This window comes from Rutidosis leptorrhynchoides, chromosome 9 (genome assembly GCF_046630445.1).
Source record: "Rutidosis leptorrhynchoides isolate AG116_Rl617_1_P2 chromosome 9, CSIRO_AGI_Rlap_v1, whole genome shotgun sequence".
Classification (NCBI taxonomy): Eukaryota; Viridiplantae; Streptophyta; class Magnoliopsida; order Asterales; family Asteraceae; genus Rutidosis; species Rutidosis leptorrhynchoides.
Window position 1 is genome coordinate 291,918,364 of NC_092341.1, and position 15,179 is coordinate 291,933,542.

At 33.7% G+C, this 15,179-nt stretch overlaps 2 protein-coding genes across 2 annotated transcripts; both read right to left on the bottom strand.

Moving 5' to 3' along the window:
• Window positions 1–751: 751 nt before the first annotated feature.
• LOC139866464 (histidine-containing phosphotransfer protein 1-like) lies at window positions 752–2,475 on the bottom strand. The gene is made up of 6 exons (XM_071854698.1): window positions 2,327–2,475; window positions 2,096–2,226; window positions 1,934–2,002; window positions 1,746–1,817; window positions 1,304–1,376; window positions 752–1,028 (listed from the first exon to the last, which is right to left on the bottom strand). The coding sequence occupies exons 1-6, from the start codon at window positions 2,384–2,386 to the stop codon at window positions 978–980; spliced, it is 456 nt and encodes a 151-aa protein (XP_071710799.1). The 5' UTR covers window positions 2,387–2,475; the 3' UTR covers window positions 752–977.
• A 1,526-nt stretch (window positions 2,476–4,001) lies between these two features.
• Window positions 4,002–7,502, bottom strand: LOC139868866 (low affinity sulfate transporter 3-like). Its single transcript, XM_071857205.1, has 12 exons — window positions 7,176–7,502; window positions 6,971–7,019; window positions 6,683–6,890; window positions 6,426–6,600; window positions 5,889–5,957; window positions 5,562–5,792; window positions 5,330–5,456; window positions 4,966–5,252; window positions 4,676–4,869; window positions 4,503–4,582; window positions 4,327–4,403; window positions 4,002–4,216 (listed from the first exon to the last, which is right to left on the bottom strand). Exons 1-12 carry the CDS (start codon window positions 7,500–7,502, stop codon window positions 4,064–4,066), a joined length of 1,977 nt encoding a protein of 658 aa, XP_071713306.1. The 3' UTR covers window positions 4,002–4,063.
• Between the last annotated feature and the right edge of the window lie 7,677 nt (window positions 7,503–15,179).

Sequence of the window (15,179 nt, forward strand, 5' to 3'; positions counted from 1 at the left end):
TGGAATTTGTAGAGTTTGATATTTGGGATTCGGGATAAATGGAAGTTGTTGTGTTTGGTTGTACATAGACATGTAGGGTACATTATTGCATAAGCCGCAAAACCGAAAGGTGTGAGTGGGTTGGATGATGACCCGGTTTGTGCCGAATAATTGTGTGATCTTGAGCAAATGATTCACCATATCCGTGTATCCGTAGCTTGTTGAAGTCGAGAGTTGTTATTGTTGTTGTGTTTTGAATTTTGATATGGTTTGTTTTTTGGGTGTCATTTTGTTTGCTGAATATGTAAAATGAAAGTGTGTATGTATTGGGTTTGTGTGTTACAATTGTATGAGAGTAGCTTGTATTGTGTTAAAATGGATTGGGTTCTGGTTGTATAACGACGTAATTTTTTCTATATATAATGTAAATAAACGAAATAAAAACAAAAAATGAAACTAGCCGTTGCTTCTGTTTCTGATTTTTTTATTTTATTTTGTCAAATGCAACGGCTATATCTTGCCCTCAAACATGTTGAAACAGCACGAAATGGCGCACGAGTCACGTGGGGCGTGAGGGCTAGCCGAATGTCATTGGCGTGCTCGTCATGATTGAGCAGGGTGGACAGGGCTGTATTGCTGTTGGGATTGGTCTTATAGTGACTTGGCGATGATCGATCACACACTTTTTTAGTGGGCTCGAGTGATCACTACTCTTACATGATCACAACAAACACAATTTTCACTAATCCAAACTGATGCACAAACAAGTACCAAATAAGTTTATTGCGGAGATCAAACATTGCGAATCTCAAATTGTTTCAAGTACAATTTGCGCTTCGATATGATAAACAAGTGTCACTCTTTCAGATCTACGAGTCACATTTTTTTGGTCAAATTATTCACCAAAATCGCAATCTAGTTTCATACATAATCTATTCTATACCGATATAGAAATTAAATAGATTCATCTGGCAAGCTAAACCCGTCCAACTTGACACCTACGCCATCATAGGGACTGATCCACCAGCTTGTACGATTTGTTGCTCGAGCTGCATTATCAAGATTAACATCAACAGAGTTGTACCATACACTAAAAGTACAAAAAGCATCTTATGATAAACAATTCTGAAAGTTGAAAAACGTAATCAACACAAATCATGTTGAACTAATACAAAACATGAAGTTACCCATGACTCAACCTGCCTGTTTTGCCAACTCTACACAAGATGAAACTAGAATTTGTGTACATAATGAATATAAGTTTAAGCTTTAAGATAGAATATATGTTTTCCATGTATTTTTGATTCGAAGGTAGGAGACTAACATTAAATAACGCTTCGAGTTTGTGCCTTGTGAGGATGTATTCATTTCTCGCTTGTTGCAGACATAATACACACCTGCACTCACGAGATTGTAGTCATCAAATAACTGTACCATGCCAACATATCTAGAAGTAATTTGCACAAGTAGTATTCTTAATGCTCTATGAAATTACTTTCAGATACTACTCCTAAGGTTCTTGGTTCTCTTACTATTTTTACTTGAATCTGCAATATATTCTGTATTTACTAAAGAGTATTTCATTTATTTGAGAAATAGTAATGTTTTTTTCAAAGTAGGACGAAGGATGTAACCAGTAAATCGGTAAAGAGAGATACAAACTTGAACAAATTAACTCTTGAGAATTAGTAATATAGTCTTTCAGTACTCTGTTTTTTTTTTTTTTTATAACTAAACTAATTTTAATGAAAAGAACAGTGACTAACCCATCAAGGTTTTTCTGATCACAGTAATTTCGGAAGGCGATGCACACATTTTTAACGCGTTGTGCTCCTATGCTGTTACCAAAAATCAAGAAACACATGTATTATAAGCATTAAAACTAATAATTACTATGGTAAAAGCTTCTTACCAAAAAAATTTACTTGTTTTCCAATGAATTCTGGTATCATACCTGGAACTACTACCCTTGAACTGGTGCACATGCGCATCGACTAGCTTATAATCGACATTCTCCTGCTGACTATTAAAATAAATACAAATATTATTTAACTATAATAAAAAATAGATATAGTTCAAGAATTGTAAGATCAATCTAGAGAGATTGAGAGGTTACAGAGCAGTGGCCAAATTGTTAAGAAGCTTTTCAGAATCTTCGAAAAAAAGGGACACAACTTCAACAACAAAATCTGGATTGCTCTCATCTTGCAATTTCACAAGTTGATTAAACTGATCATCAAGATATCCCTTCATATACCCAAATCAACGATTTAGATAATTACAAATTTTACTCACAAATTAAGTAACTTTTTTTTAAAAAGAATTTTTCTAAGAAACTAACACTAACCTCCTGATACAAAGAAGTTGTGTATTCGACAAACTGTCTTTGCAATTGAGTGACATCCATGATTTCTTATTTCTTTTCAAAGAAAACCCTTTACCCTGAATACAAAAATTCATATATTTATTGGCCTATTAAGTATTTTTTTTGACTGTAAATATACATACAAAAATGTATCAGTAATGTCCTAAAAGTAGTATCTTTCCATTACAAAAAAAAAGAACAGAATAACAAGACAATTGTCACTTTCTTTCGGTTATTATTAGGCGATAAATGACACCCATAAGTTATCTTTTTCACAGAATCATATACCTGAATTTTTCTATATTATAATTTCATCACTGTGGTACACCACAAACCATGCTTATTGGCTATAAGCATCTTAAACAATTCTGTTATTCCGTTCACAATTCCTTTTCGAGTTTTTTAATTAATGTTGTTACTTTTCAACAAATAACGCCATATTCACTGTTATCTCAAAGCAAATCGATTTTGCCATTTATCGAATTTGCTACATATTAGTGTATAGTTGAGTTCATAAAAGTTCTCTAAGCTGCATCTAGTTCATAACATATGAATGGCATGTACAAGAATCAATATTTTGAAATATGGTGCAAATAAACTTAACAATACAAGCAATCCACAAATTTGCATAAATTGAATTTGACTTTTGTGGTCAACTTACAAAAGCAATAAACTTTCCGGACGCCAAGTTTCTTGGTTGTAGTATACTTGTATCATTACTAGAAATTGTTTAATTTATTGAAAACATTACTAAAAATGAAGTTAGAAAACAGATTTTTTGACCTAAAAGAGTAAAAAAGAAAGCTGTCTTCTACCACTTTTCTGGTAGCTAATAGGAGCATCTGTTCCAATTTCGAATGAAAGTACAACTTTAAAGAATTTAAATGCATAAAAGATAAAAATAATACAATAAAAAAACACAATCAACTTTAACAGGAGCATATATTCCAAATTTTCCACTATCAAATAATAAAGTCCTAAACTTTTTAAAATTAATAAAGAATCCCAGAATAATAAAGTATATATTTTGCGATAAATTAAATAACAAAATAAGAACATTTATTTATGTAGTCACAAGATGAAATTAGAGATAAGAGAATTTACTGGTGGTGTTGTTGAAAATTCCGGTGATGACTGCCGGAGAAAGAGATGTTTAGTTTAAAGATTTGATATAGTTTCAACTTTCAACTACTATACAAACCAATACAGCAGATCAGAAACAAGAATGTGGGGCCCTGTGCATATCATGTAAGAAACAAAATAAAAGACAAAAATAGCATATCTTGTTCATCACTTTCCATTAATAACCACTCCAATTAATAAGATTTGATTGATTAGAAAATGACCATATTAATTGAGAATGTAACAAACAAGATGCCATTTCTAAAAAAAGACCAAATACTTCAAGCCTGGTTAATCTTGAATGCTCGAGTTGGGCTGCAATATAATTTCGAAAGCCATGGTTTAGTTCATACGCGGTCCTGAACCCCGTTAGATTCAAAGACCAGAAAACTAACCCGAACCTTATTTTTTTCGGACTAAAATATAACATGACTACCTTTGTACTAGACGAGACTTGATCTCACTACCTCTTTGTTTGGGCCTAATTGGAAGATATTGACATACCATATTAATCATAAAAGTTTTGCTATGTAACTGTAAGCATTTTACAATGATTATAAATCATGATTTCAAACAGTTTATGGATACAAATGTTGATCAATAACTACTAGGATCGTTGAACTTTGAACCATCAAATGAATCAACGGCTTCAGAAACAGTGAGGAAGATGCAGTCTGTTCGAACTTTATCAACAAACTTTGCTACTTTCAGCTTGTGTATCACTTGCCATTTTGGGCTTGCAATCGCTAACTGCAAACAAACGTTAAAATATCATCTCCGTCATATGGTTCAAATAAATGTTAACGACGAAATATATCAATGTGACACTCTAAATTATGTAGTCGAAATTAGAATCTCACTTTGATGCCTCTAGAAAGCAACTCTTCGTTGGTTTCTTCCAATGCTAAGATTCCGGCATAATCGATGTTTGTCACACCTATGATTAAAAATATCAGTACATACCAAGATAACGATCCTTTAATCAAGGTGCATATAGCGTTTTTCACAATTAATAGTATGTATTAAGTTCGCTTACAGGACATGTCGAGGATTATTCCATTGATACGTTTTTTAGTCGCTTCTTTTACGTTCTCTTCCGCTACCCATCTTAATATCCTAAAAGAAAATATAATCAAGATATAAAATTTAGTGAAGAAAAAAAAACACACTGAAACATATGTACATATAGAAAATCAAAGATTTAATAACCTATCTCTGAGTGGATTTGCATTTGTAAAACAAAGCAGACCAGAATTAAGTCGGATTATTAGAACGCCCGTAACCGCATGAGCGGCAGGATACTGATCAACTTCACAGAAAATATCTGTTCCCGGAAGCCTCCCCAGCTCTTCAACACGAGGTCGTAATGCACTAAGGTTTATCTTAGCAAATGAAACCGTAACCTGTCATAAAAATTAAACAAGTTATTGTTCAAAAAATATACTCCATAATACGTATCATCAAGTAACCAATATTATAAAAAAAGTTATAATGCTTACAGCCACCATAAGACCCATCTCTACAGAAGAGAATAACACGCCAAAGAAAGCTCCAACACAAGCCAAAAAGTCCAATTTGTCAACTTTCCAGATATTATAGGCTTCGGTGTAGTTGATTAACCCGGGAAGGGCAGATAAGATTATCGAGGATAGTATCGCAATAGGAGTGTAGTATAAAAGGCCTGTTAGCAATTGTAGCATTACAAGAACCGTAATAGCCATGACTACATTTGATAGCGCTGTTTGGCACCCAGCATAAACGTTGACAGCAGTCCGTGCAAACGCACCTGAATTAGTAATTACGAGACTACATTTAAAAAATCACCTTCATTTTCCATTCAAATAAATAAATAAATAAAATAACCTGTTGCAACATAGCAAGAAGACATAGATCCACAAATGTTCATGAACCCCATAGCTATCATTTCTTTATTTCCATCCAAATGATACCCTTTAATGGTAGCGAAAGACCGGCCAACTGCCATTGCTTCCTGTTGAAACATAATACAATAAAAGTTAACAGAGCCACAACGAAAAGTTGACCTTTTGGTATTTTTGATCAGAATAAATGTATAGATTTTTTGAGCTACACAAACCGTAAGAGCGATTATAGAACAAACAAGCCCGATTTTGATTGATTCAAGGAGGTGTGGACTGTTGAACTGTAACTGATTAACTGAACTTGGATTAAATCCTCCTTTAACATGTTTAATTATTTTAATTCCATGTTCATCAGCTCTCGTTAGGTATACGATAGTGGTGGAAAGGATGACTGATACTAACGGAGCGATAGCTGGTAACCAGAATAGCTTCTTGATCCTCTTCCCCTGAAATTTTTACCGAAAACCATAATAAAAAAGGGTAACGAACCAACAAATAGGATATAAATGGTAAACAGAGGTTAAGTTTGATGTATTTCATACAATATATCTCGTGATGAAGATGAAGACGAGGAACGAACATCCAAGGATAAAATTCTTAGGGTGCCACTCCTAAAATGAAAAACATAACCGTTTAACCATAGAAACAACGTTGGAGAATTCGGAATGAATCGGCGAGTACTCAGTTTTTGCAATTCAATATAGTACTAGGTCAAACTCGGTCAAACTCAGTCAGACTCAGTCAAAATTGGCCAAAACTCTGGAATAGACGGAAAATTGGTCAAAACTCAGTCAAAGTCAAACTTGGTCAACATTCGAGTACTCCTTACAAAGTCTCGACCGAGTACTCTGAGTACTCCCGAGTAGTGACTTTTGCAACCGTGCATAGGAATATATGAATAACTAGTAATAAAATGAGAGGATGCAATTAGAATACACATACCGAGTCTGACTTCCTTCTAATCTAGGGTACGAGGAATGATTGTCTACACCCTACCTTCCCCATACCCTACTTCTGTGGGATTGGGTATTGTTGTTGTTGTTGTTGTTGTTGCAATTAGAATACACATAAAAACTTACTGAATTCTTGATTGATTTAACAACAGCGATCAAAACAGAGACAACGTCAGTTTTTGTGGTGAAATGGGTCATAGCAAGTAAACCTTTGAGCTGTTGGAGACCTATAACAATGGCTGCACCTGCCATGAATCCAACGACAGCTGCTTGTGACAGAAAATCGATGAGAAAACCCAACCTATGAATCAAAAACAACATTGATAAATAAATAAAAAAGCGCAATTCATCTGGAAATGTACATATTTTGTATTAAGCATTACCTAAAAATTCCAAAAAGAGCTTGAAACGTGCCGGTGAAAAAGGTGACTGTGAACACAAGCTTAGTATACGCTGCAGGATCAATGATTGGATTTACGACTTTTGAGACCATTGCTGATGTCAGCAACGAAGCTACAGCCACTGGACCGATAGCTAACTCTCGTGAAGTACCCATTGTTGAATATATTAAAGGAGGTACGACACTCGTGTCTATGAAATTACAGAAAAGCATATTTCAATGGAAAAAATAAGACAAAAATGTTTAATAAGAGGATTAATTCATAACTTACATAAACCATATTGAGGTTTAAGTTGGGCTAAAGCAGCATATCCAATACTCTACAAAATTTAACACCATTGGTTGTGAAAAGGGTAATGATAAATCCACCACATTTTTTGATAATACACCCCGCACATGCATCAAGGAGTTGTACTGTACAACTCATTAATGTATGTGTGTGGTGAATTTATCATTACCCTTGTGAAAAAATGTACCTGGGGTATGCATAAGCTAGCGACGGTTAATCCGGAAAGCAAGTCACCTTTGAACATGGATCCTTTGTAGTCCTTAGCCCAACTAAGTATCGGAAACACGGAATGCAAAAACGCCACAAGACTAGTTTTTTGTAACGGGCCGAGTTTTTTGTTTCCCCGACAAAAAACAGTATTTATGACCGAAACAAGAATCTCTTTGAAAAAACCAGGAGGGTCGGGTGAATCAAGAACCCATTGGGTCCTCTCAGTGATCCGTTGACGGTCGTTAACGCTAAGATGAATCTGATCTTGTGTTTCAGCATTAAACACATGATCTGATGCAGCCATTCTTTTGTTTATTTGTTGTAGAACATGCAGTTTTCAAATGGAAGATAATTGTTGAATTAATTGAAAACTAAACAAAACACAAAAGATACTAAAGGACACAACCTACATTTATGTTGTTCTCATTCCATTCTTTACCACAAAGATTTAATAGTGGATTAGTGGAACTTATAAGAAAGGTTAAAAACTAAATGCTAGTAACTAGTCTCCACAAATTGTTATTATTCAAATGAAGTAAAACACTAAAACCCACTTTTTGGTTAGTGCTGAAACAGCACTATAGTAAATTAACAAAAAAAAAAAAAAAAAAAAAAAAAAAAAACAAATTTTCTATTTCTTCAGCTGCACTTGAACAAATGGCTTTACAGTTTTTTTTTTTTTTTTTGAACAGCAAACGCACACATCCCCTTTTTGTCCAAGACAAGACTCGAACTGAACCTACAAATAGTGGTTAAAAACACAACAATTGCTTCAGTCAGTTAGCAGTCACTATGCTTTGGTGTGCAAGTTGGGCCGGGCCTCCGAGCTGGTCCATTGTCATGTCCACATACCTTTGCATAGATGTGGGCTTCTCTGTTCCCAGAGACCATCATCAGTAGCTACGTCACGGCTACATCTTTCGGGCACCCGTATATTTGTAAAATTGTACATCCACCTTTTTACCCTGAATAGAAAAAGGTATTTTAATTGGCCATCTATCATGTCAATTGTCCGCTAATACATATACAAGAAAGTGGTATTAGTGTTACGAAAAAAAAACTATCTTTCCACCAAAAATGAATAATTACAGAACAACAACACGATTATTCACTTTCTTTATTACGATATTGTTTAAATATAATCGAGATGATGAACTTTCTTTTTATAGAATCCTATGCCTGCAATAATATATGATAGCAATAATAGCATGTAAACACTTATACTTGTAAATATGTATATGATTTATTCACTACGAGTAATTACCACACCATTGAGACCTTACTTGTTTCATGGAATCTATGCCTGCATTAGTATACGATACTGTAGTATATAAACACTTGTAAATATGTATGAATGTATGATATATTTATTAATAAAGAGCCATAAAACAGAGGGATAGCTAGCTGGCCCAACATGCAATCAAAATTAGCCAACATAAGACCAGACTCTGTACATAACACCAGCCCTCCAGAATTGGCCCAATATCAGCCCTGAATCAGCTTCTTCACCACCAGATCATTGCTGTTTCTGAACAGCGTACAGAGCAGCGTACAGAGGCTCAATTTAATTCGTTTCTGAGGCGTTTTTCATTGAATAAAGACTGTAGTTTTACTTAAGTACTTGAAAAGAACTATTAACGTAAAAAAAGTTAAAAGTCATATAACATACAGAGTACTATTTTCGTAGTTCCTGCACAAACTTCAGTATTTGAACAATTAATACAACAATGGACTGAAATTGACTGGACATTCAAATTCAAATTAATTACACAAAAACGAAACTTACTATTCATTTTATTTAAATAAAGGTTAAGATCATACCTCAAATCACTCATTTATTAAGGTGAACTTGAAGTTAATTTTTAGCTCCTGATTTCTCACACATACATTCATTATAAACTAAAATTATTTTGGATATTATGTTCCTCTCACTGACTGCCAACAACATATGTAATACATTTAACTAACACTTCGATCACAACGACGAATTTTGACAAGTAAATGGCCAAGATAACACGTATATACAAACTTGTCATATTTACAAATAAGCCTCTATACTTTTGGAGTTTTTATAGAAAGGACTTTGGACATATGGATTTCAGATTTTACCCTTTTAACCATCTAGATAAATTTTCTTTCATGTGAAGTCCTTCCTATTCAACAATAAATAATTAAATAAAACAATATTTTAATTTTAACAAACTTTATTTAAAAACAATACACTTTTTTTATAAGTGTATTTTGATAAGACCTTAAAAATAGAAGTGTATTTTGCTAATTTCCCAATTAGTTATAATCCAATTATTAATTTAGTATAGGTTAAGAGTTGTAATCTCTTAAATACAATAATTTGCTTGAAATTCAACGGATCAATCAGAGACAATCACATGTGATTGAAAAAAAAATTCAAAATTTTTTTTTTTAATTTTTTTTTATTTTTCTTTTTTGATTTTTTTTTTAAATTTAACATTTCAAATCCAAGCACATGTGATTGTAAAACACAATCACATGTGATTCAGCATGTCAAATCCAATCACATGTGATTGAAAAAAAAATTAAAATTTTTTTTTCAAAAAAATAAATTTCAACCGGAAGCAGACTTTAATTCGGTGATTTGATTAAGTTTGTTAGCGTTTCGTGATCATATCTTCAAAATTTCAGACTTTATTTCGGTGATTTGATCAAGTTTTGATCAAAAACTTGGTGTTTAAAGGTTTTAGCACAAATTTACTGAAATTCGTCATTTTACTAAAAAAAATTTCAATCACATGTGATTGGATTTGACATGCATAATCACATGTGATTTAATGCATGTCAAATCCAATCACACGTGATTGAAAAAAAAAACTTCAAAAAAAAAAAATTTGAAATTTTTTTTTTTCGAAAAAATTATCGCGCCACGTATCGCACTCTGATTGATCCTTTAGATCTCAACTTAAAAGTTGATTTCATTTGAATATTCTCACTAGGTTCAATAAGCATAAGACATTTCTTTGCACAATACGTTCTAAGGACTTGTGTAAAGCCCACAATTTTTTTTTTTGATCCATGTAAGGGTGCGTTTGATTGCTTCTGAATGGAACCATTCAGATTTGAACACTGAATCGGTCAGCATTCAGAGTGTTTGATTTGCACCTCTGAATGAGATTTAAACTGAACGAGAAAAAAAATAGCTCTGAATGGTTCACCTTCATTGTTGTCTCTAAATCGTTCAGATTACACATCTCCCCTAATTACCCTTTATTTCTCATTTCCTTTTTTCATCTCCTCCTCTTCAATCTCTCAATCACAGACCTTCAAATTTACCAACTGATCTTGTAAGGTAATTCTTCTTTCATCTTCAATATTGCTACCTTCAAACCTCTAATTTTTTTCTCTTCTTTTAGTGTATATATATACACGCACATATCCCTAATTTTTCTCCACTCTCTGATTCAGGTGGAGCGGCGATGGTCGATGGTGGATGGTGGATGGTGAAGGTGGACTATAACGACCCGTCCTAATCCATCTGGACGAATACATTACATTTAGTTACATCGCGAGGTACTTGACCTCTATATGATACATTTTACAAACATTGAATTCGTTTTTTAAAAGACAAACTTTCATTACATCGACAGTCGACGGCATGCATACCATTTCATAATATATCCAACTATAATTGACTTAGTAATAATCTTGATGAACTCGACGACTCGAATGCAACGTCTTTTGAAATATGTCATGAATGACTCCAAGTAATATTTCTAATATGAGCAAATGCACAGCGGAAGATTTCTTTCATACCTGAGAATAAATATGCTTTCAAGTGTCAACCAAAAGATTGGTGAGTTCATAACAACAACAACAACAACAATACCCAATCCCACACTTGTAGGGTATGGGGGAGGTGAGACGTAGACAATCCTTCCTCTACCCTAGGACAAAGAGAAGTCATTTCACCACCCCGAGTGAAACACTCACAAGAGTAGAGAAAGTCCTTCCTCTCTATGTTCGACGGATAAAGAGATTGCTTGCAACGGACCTCCGGCCAAAAAAAAAAAAAAAAAAAAGCCAACGTCATGAAAATGGTGGGACAAATTTCCATGGGTTTTAAAATGTTGCATGGAATTCGATTTAGGCTCTAAGCGACAGTCAAGTCGCCAATAAGTAGACGCTTGCTGATGGCTCCCGAAACAGCGCCGTATAAAAAAAAAACGTACCTTAGAGTGTACTGCGGAGCACATGACGAATAAAGTAAAGCTGCACTAAATGAGAAATAAACATATATGTCCACAAACAGATAAAATCACATCATAGCAAGCCAGTCTATAAAAATAAACATACAAACATACATAAAACCGTATCTACTCAAACCTACATAAACATACAAACGTACATTCATAGATATCCACCTACACGCATACATAAGGGAAAACCTACATACGCATACATAGATATAAAACATACAAACATACGAATATACATACCAACATACGGATATACATACAAACATACGAATATACATACAACCAAACATATAACAATACATACATATAAACATACAAACGTACATAAATATATAAATACAATCATAGGCAAGCAGAAATGCAAAACAAGCGTACATACAAACAAACATACATAAACCTGCGCATAAACTTAAATACATACATACAAACACGAACATCCATACATACACATTGAAACCCACATGTCCAAACTTACACCATCTATGCATGGGTCTAGGAAAAAAAAAAAGGTCGCACAACAAAAAAAGCATACAAAAAAAAAACAACAAACCTGCAAAGAGCAAAGAACATAGTGAAAGAAGGCACCCACACAGACCCACAAAACCACAAACACACAAACAAAACCAAAATAACCTACTCATCTATTCTAATTCTAGTCCTCCACGCAACCCTATCAGAGGTCATGTCCTCGGTCAATAAGAGCTCCTTCAAGTCTATCTTTATCCTATCTTCCCACCTACACGTAGGTCTACCCCTTCTTCGTACGCCGTCAACCGTAAGCGTCTCGACCCTCCTAACAGGGGCAATAGGAGGTCGTCTTCTCACATGCCCAAACCATCGAAGCCGTTCTTCTCTAAGCTTGTCGACGATGCTTCTAACTTTCAGGTTCTCCCTAAAAACACTATTAGGAATCATATCTAACATGGTTTTACCACATGTCCACCTAAGCATCCTCATCTCTGCCACCTCCATCCTCCTCTCTTGTGCTTTCGTCATAGGCCAACACTCTGATCCGTATAACATGGCAGGTCTAATTGCCACCTTGAAGAATTTCCCTTTCAGCTTAAGGGGGATCTTCTTGTCGCATAAGACTCCAGTCGCTGCTCTCCACTTCACCCACCCTACCTTAATTCGGTGCGACACGTCTTCATCTATCCTCCCCGATTTGTGGAGCACCGAGCCCAGGTATCTAAACGAAATTTGTGGATGCAAGATCTGGTCTCCAATACAGATGTTCACTCCATCACTTTGTTCATCAACATTCCTATGAAAATCGCAACTAAGATATTCTGTCTTTTATCTACTAATGTATAGACCATTACTTTCTAAGGCCACCCTCCATTGCTCCAGTCTTCTATTAAGCTCCTCCTTAGAGTCCGAAACGAGCACAATATCATCGGCAAAAATCAGGCACCAAGGGATGCACTCTTGTATCCCTCGAGAAAGTTCATCAAGGATCAAAGCGAAAAGGAAAGGGCTAAGGGCCGATCCCTGGTGCATGCCTACTTCTATTGGGAAAACTTCAGTGTTTCCCACCGGTGTTCGAACACAAGACTTCGCCCCTTCGTACATATCCCTAATAACATTAATATACCTACTCGAGATACTTCTACCCTTAAGGGTCTTCCAAATCAAGTTTCGTGGCACGCAATCGTAGGCATTTTCTAAGTCTAAGAAGACCATCTCTAGGTTCTTTTGCTTTTCTCTTTACTTCTCCATAAGGTTCCTAATAATATGGATAATCGTAGGCCTTTTCTAAGTCTAAGAAGACCATCTCTAGGTTCTTTTGCTTTTCTCTATACTTCTTTTGCACGCAATCGTTGGTGAGTTCATAAGTTTATCGTAAACAATAAAATTCATCATTTTGATAAACCACAAGATTTAAATACAGTACACCTATCTCGTGTACGAAACCATTTTCATAAATCTTAGTAACCGTACACATATCTCGTATACAAAAATATCATACACATAACCTGTGTATAAAATCATTCTCTCGATACATAACATTCACTTTTCATTCATTGCTTGGCTTGGTAACCGACCTTAACATATAATGCGCATAATAATATCCCCAAAACAGAACATCTCGTCTGTATAATAATAATAATCTTCGAAGTACTAAACACCACGCCCACTAGCTCTTTCGTCTAGTGAACATTCTGGGTGAGGGTGTTAAACCCGGTAGCTACCTTTAGGATTTGCGTGAATTAGGGCCATACCCGATTCTAATTCTTAGGTTACCAAGCAATAATAATCAGGGGAAAAATATTCATATCAATTGTGGCAATTATCACATCCACATAATTCAATGGTGGCAATTATCATGTCCACATAATTCATTCGAGGAATGTTTTGCTTGTGTCTATCTCGTCAAACATTTATAAAAGCATTTCATGTATTCGTAGTTCAAAATGTATTTCAAAAGCATTTAATAAAGCAGTTGTAAAAGTAACGCATGTATTCTCAGTCCCAAAAATGTAAAGAGTAAAAGGGAGCAAATGAACTCACCATACTGTATTTTGTAGTAAAAATACATATGACGACATTAAACAAGTGTAGGGTTGGCCTCGGATTCACGAACCTATATCAATACTATATATATTAACACGTATAATTGTAATCGAACAGATTTATATATTATTATTAGTGATATATTTGTTATATTTAATAATTTATAGGTGTTATAAATAATATATCTATTTTATATACTTTAGACAAATAATTAGTAAAAATATTAATATTGTTATGCTACATGTATTAAATATAGTTATTTATAGATAAAAATATTTGTTTGTTATAATAATAATATAGTAATGATAGTAATAATAAAATTAATAATTTTATTAAATTTGTAACTTAATTGTTTCTATAATACTATTTGTATCTATAATCATAATAATAATAATAAGAATGTTACTAATATTAAAAATGAAAATGATAATAATAATGATAAAAATTAATAATAATAACGTTAATAATAATTTTACTAAAAATGATAATTTTAACAATCATGCTAATATTTATATTCCTAATAATGATAATATTGATAATAATAATAACAATAATAATAATATTAATAATAATATTAATAATAATAATAATAATAATAATAATAATAATACATATATTAATAATACTACTAGTAATAATAATAATAATAATAATAATAATAATAATAATAATAATAATAATACCAATAAAAAAATACTAGTAATAATAATAATAATAATGAAAATACTACCTTAGAGTATCAAGCTTTAAAAAAATAAACGCCACTGCCTAGATTCGAACCCATGACCTCTCGTTTAACACAAACATTCCCTAACCACTCCTCCATTTTCGTTTTCTTGATTCAGATTACCTATAAATTATATATAACCCGTATCATCTTATTCATCTTCAACATCATATACGCCATGTATTTTCCTTCATCACGTTAACATTCAACGTTATTATTTGGTCCAATCGAAAATGGACTGGATCACAGCTCGAAGCAACCAGACACAGCCCAACTAAAAAGCCCAACTCAAAAATCCATGGCACAAATATTCATTTACAAACCTACGGCCCAATAATCATATTATCTAAGCCCAACTGCAAATAGTCCAGTACCCATTTAATTAGCTGTAGTTCTCTGTTTGTGTTTGATTGGAAAAGAAGAAAAAATTCAGAATTTGGACATCGTGACTAGTTACTATCCCATGACATCATAACATTATCCATATCTCGTATCATCATTCAATCATCAC